Source organism: Macrosteles quadrilineatus, unplaced genomic scaffold, assembly GCF_028750875.1.
Source record: "Macrosteles quadrilineatus isolate MER2022 unplaced genomic scaffold, UCM_ALF_1.0 Scaffold_2__2_contigs__length_208266976, whole genome shotgun sequence".
In the NCBI taxonomy this organism is placed as follows: domain Eukaryota; kingdom Metazoa; phylum Arthropoda; class Insecta; order Hemiptera; family Cicadellidae; genus Macrosteles; species Macrosteles quadrilineatus.
Genome location: NW_026542595.1, coordinates 206372452 through 206388952, shown reverse-complemented (window position 1 = coordinate 206388952; position 16501 = coordinate 206372452). Strand labels below are relative to the sequence as shown.

Sequence of the window (16501 nt, the reverse complement as noted above, 5' to 3'; positions counted from 1 at the left end):
TATTTATACATTTTAAATCCAACAGAGTTTCCTTATAAAAAATATACAATAGTTTACATTATCACAAATTACTTTAATACACCAAACACTAATAACAAAATTGTATTTAAGTACTAAATTCATTCACTAAATTGTCAATTTAAATGCTTTCCTAAACTACGAGGAATGTAGTGTATACGACATTGATGGTTTTGGTTGTATGATCATGCTTTCAGACACGGTAAGATAAACGACGTTCTTTTTTTCAAAATGTTGGCTTCAAAAGCTCTACTTTTCTTATCAAAGAAGATTCGCTAGCAGACAAGACTACATGACGATTTAGGCACCATATTTTAGATTAGAGTATTTTTCAACAATCTTAGTTAGAGGGGAATATCATTTAATTTGAAGCAAATTTTGAAAACACTCACTTAAACCCCCAATTAATATACAAATAACATTATTTTTACGTATAAATATAAAACCAACTAGAAATGAGACTGATTTGTATAGTGAAAATAAAAACTGCATATGTTTTACTTTGGCAAATTAATACATTACTGTATTTTTAAGTACCACAATTTATATAGTCGGACTTAAGACTAGGAGTATTTAGTAGTTTTAATATAGTATAAAAGTATAAGAATATACCTGGTATCTAGGTCAAAATAATTAAACTTAAATATAAATAAATGGCAGTCATAATGAAAACTAAAATAATTTAATAAGTTCAAAATTTCTAATGTATTTCTGGACCGAAAGCACCTCCAATATACATGATATGTATCTCAATTTGTTACTTATATTGTACTCTGCCAAATTCAAATTTAAGTATAGCTTAAATGGGAAGAAACTAATTTTCTGCTAGATTTGAATGAAAATATTGCAGAGCAAGCTATTGAGGTATAATGCTATAAGGTCTGGTTTAACAACTTGTTCAAATAAATAATGCATTCAAAATTTGTTCAGAACAAAACAGCTATTACAGCAGTTATTTGAAGCTTTACAACAATAAGATCGGTAACAGTAAATACCTAAAAAAAAACACATAATGCAAAAGCCACACTGAAAAGTGAATTTGGAATAGAGTACTATAATAACAACATACTAAAATTTTTAGTTAAATATCAATAGATAACAAAGTGAAAATCTTAGTTACCAACATCGTTAGATTTATCTGTTAACTCACAACATTCTCGTCTTTTACAATCTACAACTTACTGACTAAATAACAATCTGTCCTTAAGACATACAAGCCGTTGTTCAAATATAACATTTCAACTTTAAAAGTTTTATTTTTTAATTTCCATTTCATTTTATACATAACTTAGGGAATGAAATTAAGTACTTTTAAATTGTGTTGAAAAAGTAAAAGAATAGTACCTGCGCAAAACTTAAGGTAAAATCTTTTCTATTTAATTAGAAACATTTCATCAACCATACACAACTGTGAAATTTCATACCTTGGAAGCTTAAAATGAAACGATCGAGCGGAAAACCGATAACACAAGTAGCTACATGTCTAATGCCTGTAGGCCTGCCCTCACATCTGTACTTGGAAAGCTTTAACAGGTGCGGTCGTCGGCGTAGCTCCGTTCGTGGGGCTGTTGGTCAGGAAGGGATTAGTGCTGTGCTGTGATTGGCCGTTTCTCGACGCTATAGCTGCCCACTCAGCGTCAAAAGGGTCTGTTGTGCCGTTTGTATTTTGATGCGAGTAATATGATTCAGCCGACCCTGTGGATTCAAAACAAAACTTTTAGTGCTGTTGGTTAATAGTAACAATTGAAGAACATTCCAATAGACATAAGCTCTATGTTATCGTCTTATATCAAATGGTAACAGTTTAGTGCTTATAACTCAGAAAAAGGTTAAGGCATAGTTTAAACAGTAATCCATTACTTTTTTTCATTTTCTGTTTATATAGACCCATTGTCATTTTCTAGTTTTTTTGTAAGGAATTTTCAAATCCTGATCTTGTAACTATCTAATGTCGACCTTTGGCCATCATTAATGGTAGCCCGATGAAAAATGGAATCTGAGTCCAGATCCATCTTGGTTGGAATTGAACCTTTAACATTCAAATTATTTTTGCTTCACTGAATGGGCCTAAATCATGTTCCTGCTACTGCATGGAAATCACTGTCACACATGTAAACAGTACCCAAAACAGCTCATTAACACTTTAATCATTCCTGCTCTGCTAAATCCACTGAACAATAACATCTGGTAATGTATCTACAAAAGTAAATCTATGAACAAGGACCTAAATGGCATTTTATCTGTGTGTTATTATAGGTAAAATATCATAGAAGGAAAACTCTTGTGTATTAAATTTAGATGAAGAACAAAGAGGTGGTTTATAAATATTTTATTTCTGTAGTCTTTGTAAAAAAGTAAGACTTAAATTTTAGTAATTTCTGTGATTGGTAAAGTTAAGTGATTTCAGTGATCGATAGTTGCAAAGGACATACACCAAAGCATTCAACCTGTTTTAAAATACACACGTAAATAAATATACATTACAGAATCCCTACAAATGGATTATTATAAGACTAAGTGGTCAGGGTGTTTACCGAGAGAATGTGCACGAAGATGATGAGACAACATCGGTGTTCGTCTGCTCATAGCGGGGGAGTTGCCAGAGAGAGTCACTGCTGCCACCTGTCACAAGAGAAATGTTCATCAAGTTGTGGGCCATAGAACATATTTGGACAGTTTACACATTTTCTCATAGCATGATTTAACTATGACAACAATCATACTAATTAGGGGAATAATATAAAGCTAAAAGTTTGTATTATAAAGCTGAAAGTTTGTGTGTTTGTTAGTTTGTTTCAAGGATGTTGTTGTACGGATGTTTATAAAAATACATTATGTTTGTATCTTTGTTTTCCCCCAAAATAATTTCTGGCAAATGGAGTAGCCTGTTTTTGTTTTTGTTTTAGATCGGACTGGTATCTTGCTTAAGGTGTTCTGGAGAGGTTACAATTTGCAGTTAATTTATAAGGAGGGTTGTCTTCATGTGGGTGTTCACTTGTGGATTGGACAGGTGAAGTCTGATGCATGTACAGTAGACTCCCTCTTATCCGGATACCTTTTAACCAGACATCAGTTTACCGGACTAGATCGGCAGGAAGTGGGCGTTACTGAAACGACTGTTCTCGTGGGAAAGATTTGAGACCAGTGATCACGTGTATAAATACAGTGCTCTCCTAAATTTAAGACAAATACTGTATACAGTATGCATTCAAACAATCTATCTTAACGGGTTTTTGGGGGCGTCGGTTTAAAAAAAAAAAAAAAAAAAAAAAAAAAAACAGTTATACAGACTAAGAGGGAGTCTACTGTATGTTGTTTGATGATGTAGGTCCCTATGTCTGGTTTGCTGGAATGCTTTAGCAAAGAGAATTGTTTGACAGATGTGAGGTGATATTAGTGTTATTTGTTTCTTGAAAGGTCCATTTGTAACAAAATCAGCTGATAATCTCACCTTTCCTAGCCACTGGTCTGGGCGAGGCAGGTTGCGTACGGGGGGGAGTGGTGAGGCTGGCAGAGGAGGGGTGGCGGGGGGCGTCAGAGCTGTCGGGGGTGACCACACAGTGGCAGGGGTGGCGTTGTTAGTCACGTTGTTCACATTGTTGTTGTAGTTCTGTAGCTTCAGCGTGTCTATTGATGACAGGATTGAGTCATTGTGGGCGCTCATGTTCGCTTTCAAGTCTGAAAAAAATATAAATAGTTGTGTCACACCTTGCATTAATTATTAGTGAAAAAACCATTTTTATGTAGATTGACAATTTTCAGCAAACACTGTGTGATTTTATACAGTGACCAGGCCGCAGCGACTAGTGTGACCGTAACCTTAGGCCGGTTTCACACGAGCTATAAAACGCCCGACAATCGTGGAACGCCGCTTCTGACTGTTGTGGCGCGCTTGTCGCGCAAGAATCACAATCTGACGCAGAAAAGAAGAGCCCCATTCACTTAACATTGGAACGCGGCATTGCCACTCAGACAGTCAAAACAACCAGTCAACCTGTTTTTTCCTGATTTTTTTTTTTACTTTTATAACAATAAGTTATGTCTGACTTTGACACAGACCGTTTTATCGTAGAAGTAGGGTGTAGGCCAGTGTTGTGGGACCAAGAATGTAAAGATAACTCAAATAATTACTCTATGACGTCGTATCACACGAAGAAGCATTATAAAAAATAAGCCTTCTTCATCGTCCATTGTAGCACTGAACTGCACTCGTAGTCTTTCCAAGCGGACTGGTGTTTTGGTTTATTTCAGGGAGGTGCGGTATGAAATGGCGATAAACTAAAGGAAATTGCGGAATCATGCTTTTGCCATCTGAAAGGTCCCACGCGATTGACCGCTGCCAGTGGTGCGTTTCTGCCGACGATTGTGGCATGTTTGTGGCTCGTGTGAAACCGGCCTTAGACTTTTACGGTTGAGACAGGGTCTGATCCCTAGGTTTATGTGTAAGAGAGAGTACTGTAATAAAGCTAGGTTAAAATTACAATCTAAATACATATTTAACTAAATATTTTCATTTAACTTATCATTTTGATTTCCTATTATAATAACAACTCAGAAGATTATGACATACCCGGTGTGGTAGAACTGGTTGGAAACAGATTTTTTGCAACACTGTCTGACACTGGCGGCTGCTGAAACAAAAAGTAATATTGAAAAAAAAGACAAATTAACAGCTTAATGGCTACAAAAAAACCCACGGGTGGGCAAATATTTTGAGGTTCACACTTAAGTAAAGAACAATGATTGATTTGCAACCAATTAGTAGGAGTCTACTGAGAGTAGTAAAACATTTAGTGTTAAGATCCTATTCACAAATATGATCAAAGATAATTTGTGAGATAGTTGGCAAGATTTGGTACTAGTTTGGAAATGTCTGTGAATATTACTAAAATTTGACTGGTGGACTACAGCTTTAAAATACGATTCCCAACCATATATATATTTGTCAAATGTTTTCGGATGATTCGATTCTGCTTTTGGTATGAAAACGAGATATATTTATTTAAATGGGCAACAGACCAGTGGTATAGAGAATTTGGGGCTCATGAAGATGCCAAAAGAGGCCGGCCAATTACCATTACCATCTTAATAATAATAAAAAAAAAACTATGTATTTTTAATTCAAATTATAGAACTTTATAATCTTGTGCTCACCTCCCCAAACAAAACACTGAATTTAGGCTAATGCATGCTTAATAAATAATCTGTTTTTGTTTGCTTGGCAGCAGATTTGTCACTATACCATTACCATTATGTTAGGTTGAGAATCGTTGTTAGGGACAAGAGAGGGGGGAGTAATCTTTGGACCCAGTAAACTTTTAAAATTAATTGTGTAATGGCTGACTGCAGCTGTGAGCAAGAACGTCGTCCCATAAGATGAGTGCAATAATATTTTATGTTTTGTTATAACTAGCAAATAGCCTCAGTATAACATGTAGTGCATTCCACTTTTTATTAACAAAGTTGTACAAGTTGCAGCACTAAAAGAGTAACAGGCTAACAGGTCCTTGATAATAACTACTGCAGGGGGAATCTATGACAAAAGGGCTGGATACGCCTACCAAAAATAATTAGTTTAGAAAAATAGATTATTTCAGAAAAGAAGTGGTAAATGGTTTAGTGAATGCTAAACAAACTACAACCTCAGGTCACAAAAGAGCAAAGAAAAGTGCAGCTGGTGCAAAAATATCCCTTGCACTTACATCACCTTACACTAAGCAATTCAAGATTACATGATGATGCAATGCAGTGAATTCCGTTACCAAAAAAACTCTCGCGCCAGCAGTCAATATTTTAACCCATTTATGCAATGTCAAAATCAGGCTTCGATAAGTGATAACTTTCAGGTTTTCTATTGGAATAATTTTTACTGAGCGTAACATTGCTCCGATAAGCACTCCTTCAAAAGGCACAGCTCCGAAAACAATACATGGTTAAGGTCCTGCTGCAAAAGGAATGAAAGGATAAAGCACTGCTCCCAAAAGGATATGGCCATGGAAGGCACTGCTCCGAAAAAGGATATGACCATGGCAGGCATTGCTTTGAAAAGAATATGACTAATGCAGGCACTGCTCCAAAATGGATACCATACAACTGAGGCAGGCACTTCACCGAAAAGAATAAGGCCCCGGCCACACGAGGCGGTTTAACCGCGCGAAGTTAAGCCGCGCGAAGTTAAGGGGTTCGACAACACATTGAATCAAATGAGAGTGGCCACACGAGGCGAAGTTTAGCCGCATGTGCGGTTGAGCCGCGACATGTCGTCCCCCGACCGCGCGAAGTTAAGCCGCGTTGGAGGGGATGACACATGCAGTCTTATGAGAGTGGCCACACGATACGGTTCGACCGCGCGGTAGCCGCGCTTATCGGAGATATTCTTCGGACATTTCCAGTGGTTTTATGAGTTTGTTTTGATTGTTTATTACCGGTTGTGTGGTGTTCAAACAATGTTTGATACATACAAACTCCGAACTATGGTTTCGCATGTGCACGTAAAAGGTTTGGAACACAAAAAATGGGTTTTCTGTTATGAAGGGATGGATCAAATGATTTATTTAATATTTGGTTCCAGATCACCACAAGCTACTAATACACAAACTAACATAAGTGTTTTGTCCATGACTAAAAAGAGTGGACTGAACTATTTAACAGAGTACTGATACTGGGAAAACCCAACAGGAAGCGGTTCATCCGCCCCGTGTGGCCAGGCACTTCGCGCGGCTTAACTTCGCGCGAAGATAAGCCGCGCGGCTTAAATTCGCCTCGTGTGGCCAGGGCCTAAAAGGCCAAGGCAGGGTTGCTCTAAAAAGAATGCAACGACAAGGCAGGCACTGCAACGAAAGAAGTACAATGTCAAGGCAGGTACTGCTTCGAGAATAATGTGTTTTAAGGCATTGCACCATAGGAACGTCCAGGATCAGGCACTGTTATGAAAGACAGTACCCTAAAAATTTCTTTTAAATCAGTGGCTTTTGTAGTTATCCCATTTGGAGCAGTTCCTCGCTCAACAATTTTTGTTAGCAGTGATTATTGAATATGCTAATACAACGCACCTTGTTGAGAGAACTAAGGAAGTCATCATTGTTGGATAACATTGACAGTCCCTGAGACAGCTGTTGACACATGGCACTGACAGGGTCTGCTTTGTCACTGTGTGGTGACACTTCAGGTATGGGACTGACTGTAACATAACACAACATTATCAACCACCACTGACAAAACATAGTAACATTGACAGTCCCTGAGACAGCTGTTGACACATGGCACTGACAGGGTCTGCTTTGTCACTGTGTGGTGACACTTCAGGTATGGGACTGACTGTAACATAACACAACATTATCAACCACCACTGACAAAACATAGTAACATTGACAGTCCCTGAGACAGCTGTTGACACATGGCACTGACAGGGTCTGCTTTGTCACTGTGTGGTGACACTTCAGGTATAGGACTGACTGTAACATAACACAACATTATCAACCACCACTGACAAAACATAGTAACATTGTTACTATCACAATCATCATAAACGGAAACAAATCTCCAGTGGCCAGAAATTGTTCAACTTAAATCATCTTAGGTACTCTAATTGGCTAATAGAGTTTACTGCTAAACTACTAACAAAATGCTGCAGTTTGTTGTATTCAAATCATAAAGAATGGTTTTAAAAGAGAACTGCTTTCGAATCCTGTATTTTTTAAATCCGCCTATTTTGAATCTCTACACTTAAGTTTTCAAACGCAACAGATTAAAGGGGTTCAAGTACCACAGCGCCAGCCATCCAGTAACTTTGGGTCATTGTTCTCACTCAAGATCAATGCCATTTGCCACTCTCCTCTGACCGATGATCTCCCGACGCAAGTTTGGAAATTATTATTATTTCTTTAAAGTACAAAGCTAATATGAAATTCAGAACATTTGTTTGCAGTGAAACAAATAGGTACATCTTACATGATCATGGTACAATCGTTAACATCATCTGTGGTCCTAGGGACATCATCAGCATAGTCTCCCGCTATCATGGCAAAACTGTGAACATTACCTTGAACAATTTATTGATTATGCATCTTTGCAAACGTTTTATGGGATCGCGAAAACAAAAGCTAGGCGCGACTACATAAAAATCTTCAGAGGTAACAGCTAGTCCGTGAACATCTTCTGCCATTGCGGCAAAACCGTGATCTGCGATTGCAATGATCAATTATTACAGAAATCCGCTTATTCTGAATTCCCACTTATCCGAACCTAACAGGATTCGGCCCCAGTCGGTTCGGAAGGGTTAGACTCTACTGTATTAACTAAATGTTTGATACTCTGATTTTACATGTTATGTACAACACAAGCAATAATTGAACTAAATTTAAATGGATTTAACAAATAATCATATTTACAAAATAAATATTAAGTATCCGAATATACAAAGGTTGACTCAATCAATCAGTAACAAGCATATCTACCAATTACATACTATACAACACGAATAATAAGATAATTTATTAGGAAATACTTTAGAAAAGACGATATTCTAAATACTAATGAGATAATGGGTCAAAAACTGTTTTTTTATCAAACTCACAAAGAGCAGCCGACGGTAAAGATAATAATCTGTGTCGGCATTTAATGCCTTCTGAAATAAAGAAATAAACGTAAAAATAGCTGAATGTTTAAGCAAAATAGCACTAAAACACCTCCTTTTTCCCCAACTTCTTGAATAACAACAAATAAAGGTAAGACCAAGAAAATTTGAAAAAGTGGAATTTACAATAGGATAAAAGTAATCTTACTGGTCTATCTGATTGTTAATAAAAAGTTTAACTTCACAACTAACAATGCTCCAGATATAATAAATAACAGTTACTGAATGGTCTGAACCAAAGTGAATCAGGGAAATTCGAGAGCCTATAATATAATTTTATAAAAATAATTATTCTAGAGTCTAAATTCAAGAATCAATGTTTACAACCATATGGATACTAGACATTTTTGGATGTTACCCTCTTAAAAATTACTATTCAAAAATCTCAGTGAGAAAAAATATTTACAATATTTAATAGGCCTAGAAAATTAAATTTAAAGAGGAATTGAAGAATGCTCTTGTTATCCGCGAACACTATCCATGTTCCATGTTCTACAGTAATATGTGTTTACCATGTTCTACAGTACCTGGAGTTTTCAGATGTATAAGTGCTGGAGTTCTTGAGTCATCTACTTGCAGACTCATTGCTCGAGTTCGCTCCAAATTGCTCGGCAAGTCGCTGATCCTCAACGAGAGTTGCCGCTTAAAAGGACTCGCCTGAAAAAGTTAAAGTTTCGATAAGTAAACCAAAGCCTTCAAGTGAAATCCTATACAGGGTGAATAAAAAGTCAAGACCCCCCCCCCCTCTAATATTTTTCCACGTAAATATACAGACATATCCTTTTGGTGGTCGTGCAATCTCAGCAGGAAGTTTCATTTTATGATTTTGAAATTTTTGAGTATCCCCCCAAAAGGGGGGCAACTCAAATAATAAAAAAATATTTTAAATATTTTAAATGTAAACCCCCTTCAAGTGACACCTCATTTGGAAGAGTTTACAAAAACTTAAAGAATGGTGAAAACTAGAAGTCGCTATCTCTTCTCTTTCCAAAATGGTAGCCCGTCAAATGTTGTGGAAAATCAATGGTAAAATTGGTTCTCAATGGTAATATTGGCTACCATTTTGGATAGGGAAGAGATAGCGAACTTTGGTTTTCACCATTCTTTAAGTTTTTGAAACACTTAAAAACTAAGTGTCACTAAATGGGGGTTTACATTTAAAAATTTTGAGTGTCCCCCCAAAAGGGGGAATTTGGGGGGCAACTAAAAATGTTTTGATGTAAACCCCCATCAAGTGAAGTGACACCTCATTTTGAAGTTTTTACAAAAACTTAAAGAATGGTGAAAACCAAAGTTCGCTATCTCTTCTCTATCCAAAATGATAGCCAATATTACCATTACGAACCAATTTTACCCTTGATTTTCCACAACATTTGACGGGCTACCATTTTAGATAGAGAAGAGATAGCGACCTCTAGTTTTCACCATTCTTTAAGTTTTTGTAAACACTTCAAAATGAGGTGTCACTTTAAGGGGGTTTACATTTAAAATATTTGAGTTGCCCCCCAAATCCCCCCTTAAGGGGGGATACTCAAAAATTTCAAAATAATAAAATGAAACCTCTTGCTAAGATTGCACGACCACCAAAAGGATATCTTAGTATATTTACTTGGAAAAATATTAGAGGGGGCGGGTCTTGACTTTTTATTCACCCTGTATATTAATAGGCAAGCAAGCACGTTTCTTTAAAACCTTTTTTATCAGCTTGTGTGCTTTGCATCGCAGGGAAAATCTACGCATACTGTTAGAAAGATATTTACCTGTAGATGTGCAGAATCCCTTTATAACAAAAATAAGCAAAAAAAAAACAATAAAAATGAATTTAAAAAAAATTACCAAGGGGACTATGGGTTATAGTAACTTTTGTTAACGAAATAACAAAATATAAACATAAAATCAAAACAAATTAGTAGAAAATCCTAAAGCTTCAGCGTCATTTGAGCCCAACCACACTCCTCCAGCACATCCCTACTACCCACAGCACCATCTTAAAAGTAGGGGTACTTCCCTCCCCACTCTGTATATCTATATAAATAAAATTAGAGTTTTGTCTGGACATTGCTCAGAATCATAAACATTTAGGTTATTTTTACGTTTTATACATTAAAGAAACCTAAACAAGTCTCATCTAAATTTCTGTCTGTCTGTCTTCCTGTCTGTCACGGCCCAAGAGCCATTTTACTCGGCCTTCTCCTGAAAAACGAGAGTACCTATCAAGTTCCAAATCATTTTAATGTATTCACTGGATTGGCGAGATTGTCTTTAGCCATTAAAATATGGCGTCACTACTTTGTAAAAAAAAAAAAATAACGGACGTTTAAAAACCCAATTTTGTGCGATTTTTTGTAAAGTTTTCTCCCAATGTTTATCACATATCCATCTATGAAATAACGAACAGCTGTTCGAATCCAGATTATTTCTTCTAGCTGTCACTGATATGTTTACATTGAATGTTGTTTACAAATACCGCAACCAACTCTGATCTCGTTTTGAAAGCAAATCCAAACCAAGTAAGATTAAAAACATTTTTCCTTACATAACGGATTTAATTAATCGCAAGTGCAATAATTTGTAGGGTACCCGTAAATGAAAATAGAGATTCTTTGTGTATAGAATTGTTCTTGAGTTTTGATAACCGGGAAAAAGACCTTGAATCAGTGTTGTATATGGCTGGGAAACTTACATTTTTTAAATGGGGGTTTTCAGTCGAGACTCGGCACAAGACCAACGCGCGTCTACATGTCCATAGTAAAAATAAAAATAGGCCTACCGTGTATTTATGTTTTATTCGTCATGTGTAAAAGTGTACAGTTTGTGTATGTGTTTAAAAAACTCCAAGACGCACCTAATGGGGGAGCTCAAGACCTTATATTAGGACTGATGATGGCGATTTAATTTTGCCAAAATGCATCTCCTGTAATAGGATACATTAGGATCGACCGGCGGACACAGGTAATTTAACCTTTTATTGATTGTCATACCGATCCGGAACAACAACAAACAACATAAAACAAAGTTATGTATAATAGTTTGGCCAAAGTAGGTACTAAAGTAAAGTATCATTACATTACCTGGTTCAGCTGGTTAAAGCCGCGGAAGGAGCCTTGTCGTTGTAGCATGGCTATGTTGGCGTGGGGTCGTTCTATCGCATGAGGGTTGCTGATAGGCTTAGGTGTTGTCTGCGTCTGAGGCGCTACCGTGGCTACTGGCACTTCTACAACACATCAGGATGTCAATCAGATTTTATGGAGCAATGTACATTGATTGTTTTAAGAAGTTACATTTTACAGTAATCTGTTTCTTTTAGTCTTTAAATGTTTCACATGTGCTCACAGACTCTTATATTTGTACCTTTTCATCCCTACAAATATGAGGGCAATTTTATAAGGGCCGTTTTGCGGACATGTCCGTACCTCCCGTGTACGCCACAATGGAGCTCCTCGCCCAGTTACTTGCACCATTTTTTTACAGAATGACAACATTTACAGATCTGTAGATGTACGCTTCGCTAAGTGTTTTAAAGATTTTTGGAATTGTTGTCCCTCCCACCACGAGCAAGATAAGATCAGTAATAGGTTTTTTGATTACATGAAATTGAAGTGTCCTTTAATGGTTATTGGTTCTGGAGAAAATTTAGAAAAGTTTTAAATTTAAAATTCCCATGTTATTCTTATGGAGAATAAGTCAACTATTGTATAGTTCGGCCGCTTAGATAGCGACCTCCTCTAGCATTGGCTAGCATTAGCTCGTAGGTCGCTATCTAAGCGGCCGAACTATAGTTTGGTTGTTTATGGATATATTTTGATCAAACTTGGCAAATTTATTTATTTTATACTAAGCTAATATATTTTTTAATACACTTTATTACCCTCCCTATAGCAGCAAACCTAGGTTCTTATTTAACATAATGTTAATTAAATAGATTTAATTGAAAATCTAATCAGGTGAATGGAAATTTGCTTAGTCTGCAGGTTTGCTGCAGCAGGGGTGATTTACTTTGTGGTCAGAAGTCAGAATCCAGTGTTCCCACAAAAAACACAATTCCTTTCTAAATGAACATTTACACAGCCCATTTTTAAACACCCTAGCCCATTTCTGCACTTTTCCCCTCTATCATTGCACCAGGGCCACCTTCAGTTATTTGGTGATGAATGTCGGTATCGGATAAAATTCTTGTAATAAAAAACGTATCACTGACCTCATCTTGCACACAGCAGAGATTCAACAATTTGAACAATTTTTAACAAAGCGAAGCATAAGCGTCAGCTACAGAGCTGCAAATAGTGTCATTCTGTTCACAAATTATGCAAGAAACCAGGGAGGATTTTTGTTGCGTACAGGCAACCTACAGAGCTGTACACAAAAACGGCTCTTTCTTAAATAAATTTCCTCGTAAGTCACCTTAATGTAGCCTTATACGGTACACAATCCCTACAATTGTTATTTCTATTTAGTTGAACACTGCAGTACAGTATACAAAAATGTTGACACATAATGTATGGTTTTGAAAAACTATCCATTCTGTTTTTGATGCTTCAACATTTTGAACATTTTAGCTCCTGTACTAGCTATCCAAGTAAGAAGGAATCTACTTTCAAATCGTTCCATGGTTTGGCTCCATAATGTTAACTGTATAATAGAGCTTGTGTAATATTATTACCATGTGGTCTATTTAAAAACTGAAACTGTTTATGTGATATTTTTGTTTCAAATAAACAGCCTACTACAACATCAAATTGTCTGCTTTTCTTCACCTAATTGATAATTTACCAATCAAATTAAGCCCTTTATTTTAAGCAAATTGTATCTCCTGATACAAGAAGAAATGAAGGAGAGTTAAAAAGACAACTAGATAAATGGGCGGAGGTTATGAGAGAGAGAGGGGACTAAGAATAAGTAAGGGAAAGAGTGAAGCAATGGTTATAGGAAGAGATAGGGTGTTGGAACAACCTTTAAAAGTAGAAGGAAAACCACTTAAGTTGGTTGAAAAATTTAGATATTTAGGCACGGTGATTTCAAACGATGGAAGGATGGCGCAAGAGGTGACGGCGAGACTGGGGAAAGGTGCAGGATTTTACCAAAGTATTAGACATCTAGTCTGGGATAAGGATATACCAAAGAAAGCTAAAGTTACCATGTACAAAACATACTATATACCGACAGTTACCTATAATGCTGAAGTTTGGAACATAACAGAGAGGGAATGGAGTAGGGTTTTGGCAGTGGAGATTAAGTTTATAAGAGAATAAAAGGTAAAACAAGAGTAGACAGAATGAACAATGAAGAGCTGAGAAGAGGAATAGTTGGAGAAAGTTTGAGAGAACGAGTAGAAAAGACGAGATTGAGATCGTTTGGCCACGTAAGAAGAATGGAGAATGAAAGAATCCCGAAAAGAATGAGTGAACGTCGAATGGATGGAAGAAGACCAAGAGGACTGACTCTTTCCCAAACCCAATTCAGCTTTGATAATAGCCCAAGCAGCCTTACTTTTATGTTCTGAGTCTTTTATAAAACTAGCGTTACATGATTTCTTAGATTTATTACACACTTGTCTAAAAATCTTTCTGTACTCTTTAACATAGTTAATGAAGTCAATATTATTTGACTCTTTAGCCAATCTGCTTAGCTCTCTTTTTCTTACACTAGATATTTTAATACCTTTAGTGACCCAAGGTTTTTTTTTGTTTATGTTTTGGTTACTATAAAACTTTAGAGGAAATGCTTCCTCAAATTTACTTTGGAATTTTTGAAAAAAATTTGAACAGTTGATTTCAAAACAGTTATTAACAGATACTTCCCACTTTGTAGCTTGTATACTATTTAAAAATATATCAATATTTTTCTTGGAAAAAATTCTTTTCTTACATTTTTTATTTCTATTTTCTTTGTATGGCTTATTAATTTCACTTGAAATATTTATAAATAAAGCCCTATGGTCCGAGAGGCCCAACTCCAAATTCATTGTAACTGGAGATTTATATTTCATTTCAGATGTTAAGATGTTGTCAATACATGACTTAGATGAATTTGTAATTATGGTAGGTTGGTAGAAATTACATTTAAATCCATATTGTTTTAACAAAGAAATAAAGTCAGATTTTTGTCTAGTTTGGCTACAGTCTTGTAAAATGTCAACATTAAAATCTCCTGTAATATATATGTTCTTGGTTTTTGTGGCCTTTGTTAAAAGTTTTAATAAGCTCTCTAATTTATAAAGAAAAAATTTAAAGTTTGCAACATGAGGTGTTCTGTAAACAGAAGCTACAATAATATTTAAACTTTCAATTTCAATACATGAAACTTCAAAGATTGATTCTTCATTGAAAACACACAAATCATGCCTTACACTATATTTCAAATTTGAGCTAATCAGTATACAAGAACCCCCATGGGTCCCTTCTTTTCTGCAATAAAAATGAGCTAGAGTGTAGTTTGGAAAACTGTTTAAAATGCCAATATTATCATTTTTAAGCCAATGTTCATTTAAACAGATAATTGATATGTTTGAATTTTCTAAAATTAATTCCAGTTCATTTCTTTTATTAATTATCCCTCCTTCAATATTTAAATGCATTAACCACACAAAATCTTTTTTACACATATCATTTTTACAAACAGGCCAGGGGTCGATTAGGTTATGCATGGAAGTATCTGTGTTAGAATTATGATAGCTATTACATATACACGACTCCTTAATTTCTATGGCTAAGTTAAATCTATTGTTGGACCTATTGTAATGTTTTTTTGTTGTGGATATGTTACTGATGGAGTAGGAGAGCAGATGTCGGAAGGATGTAAACTTGTGCCAATGTCAGTGGATGCCGATTCTTCAAGATTAAGTTCTTGTGATGCTTGATGAAGCCTTGCGCTTGCATTGTAATTATGGTCCGTGAACAATTCATCAAGACGCTTGAAAAGATCCATGTGTGAGAGTCCTCTTCTTAACACCCTGTTTGATTTTTCTTCTTTTAATAGAATGCAGATGGTCGCTTTTGTCGAGTTTTGAAATTGCATTATATTTTTGGCAAAATGCTCTGGCTGGATTTGATCCCTAATACACCCCATAGGTGAGCATATTAAGGTCTTCAGGTTCTTCGTTTTGAAATCCTTTGCAAGTTCTTCAAATGCCTTGTCATAATCATCTGGTGTTGGTTATGACAAGGCATTTGAAGAACTTGCAAAGGATTTCAAAACGAAGAACCTGAAGACCTTAATATGCTCACCTATGGGGTGTATTAGGGATCAAATCCAGCCAGAGCATTTTGCCAAAAATATAATGCAATTTCAATTTTTGGCAAATATAAAGGTGGCTGATAAATCTCTTACAAATGCAAAGGAAATTGCTGAATATTTTAACAACAAATTTATAAACATAACAAACCAAATTGGATTGTCCTCTTCTGAAAGTGAGGCGGTACAATTAACAATAAAGGCAATGGATGAAAGACAGACCCCTAAATTTGACTTTCAATTTATTGACGTGAAGGATGTTATTAAAATTATTAAATCTTTCAAAAATAAGAAATCATCAGGGTGGGACGAAATACCACTAAATTTGGTCAAAAATGCTTCTAAATTCATTGCAGAACCACTCTCTATAATTATAAATCAATCATTCCTCAATAGTAGTTTTCCTGAACACTTAAAATATGCTGAACTAAAACCTCTTTTCAAAAATGGAGAGAGACATAATCCAGACAATTATCGTCCAGTCTCACTTTTACCGACATTCTCTAAAGTTTTTGAAAAATGTGCTTCTTACCAAATGTCCTCTTTTATGGAAACCCACAATATTTTGTCTAACAAACAGTTTGGGTTTAGAAAGGGTCGAAGCACCATGAGAGCGCT

At 35.9% G+C, this 16501-nt stretch overlaps 1 protein-coding gene across 3 annotated transcripts in view; it reads right to left on the bottom strand.

The window, feature by feature from the left end:
* Window positions 1-699: 699 nt before the first annotated feature.
* Window positions 700-16501, bottom strand: part of LOC128985999 (protein numb-like) — a 113512-nt gene continuing 97710 nt past the window's right edge. For 2 of the 3 annotated variants that reach the window (XM_054406048.1, XM_054406046.1), the window contains 7 exons: window positions 11725-11867; window positions 9181-9310; window positions 7071-7198; window positions 4589-4649; window positions 3470-3696; window positions 2553-2640; window positions 700-1713 (listed from right to left, as the gene is read on the bottom strand). In XM_054406048.1, coding sequence (XP_054262023.1) covers window positions 1523-1713; window positions 2553-2640; window positions 3470-3696; window positions 4589-4649; window positions 7071-7198; window positions 9181-9310; window positions 11725-11867 — 968 coding nt within the window. In that variant the 3' untranslated portion in view covers window positions 700-1522. The remainder of the gene's footprint in view (window positions 1714-2552; window positions 2641-3469; window positions 3697-4588; window positions 4650-7070; window positions 7199-9180; window positions 9311-11724; window positions 11868-16501) is intronic. The other variant, XM_054406047.1, reaches the window with a different exon arrangement.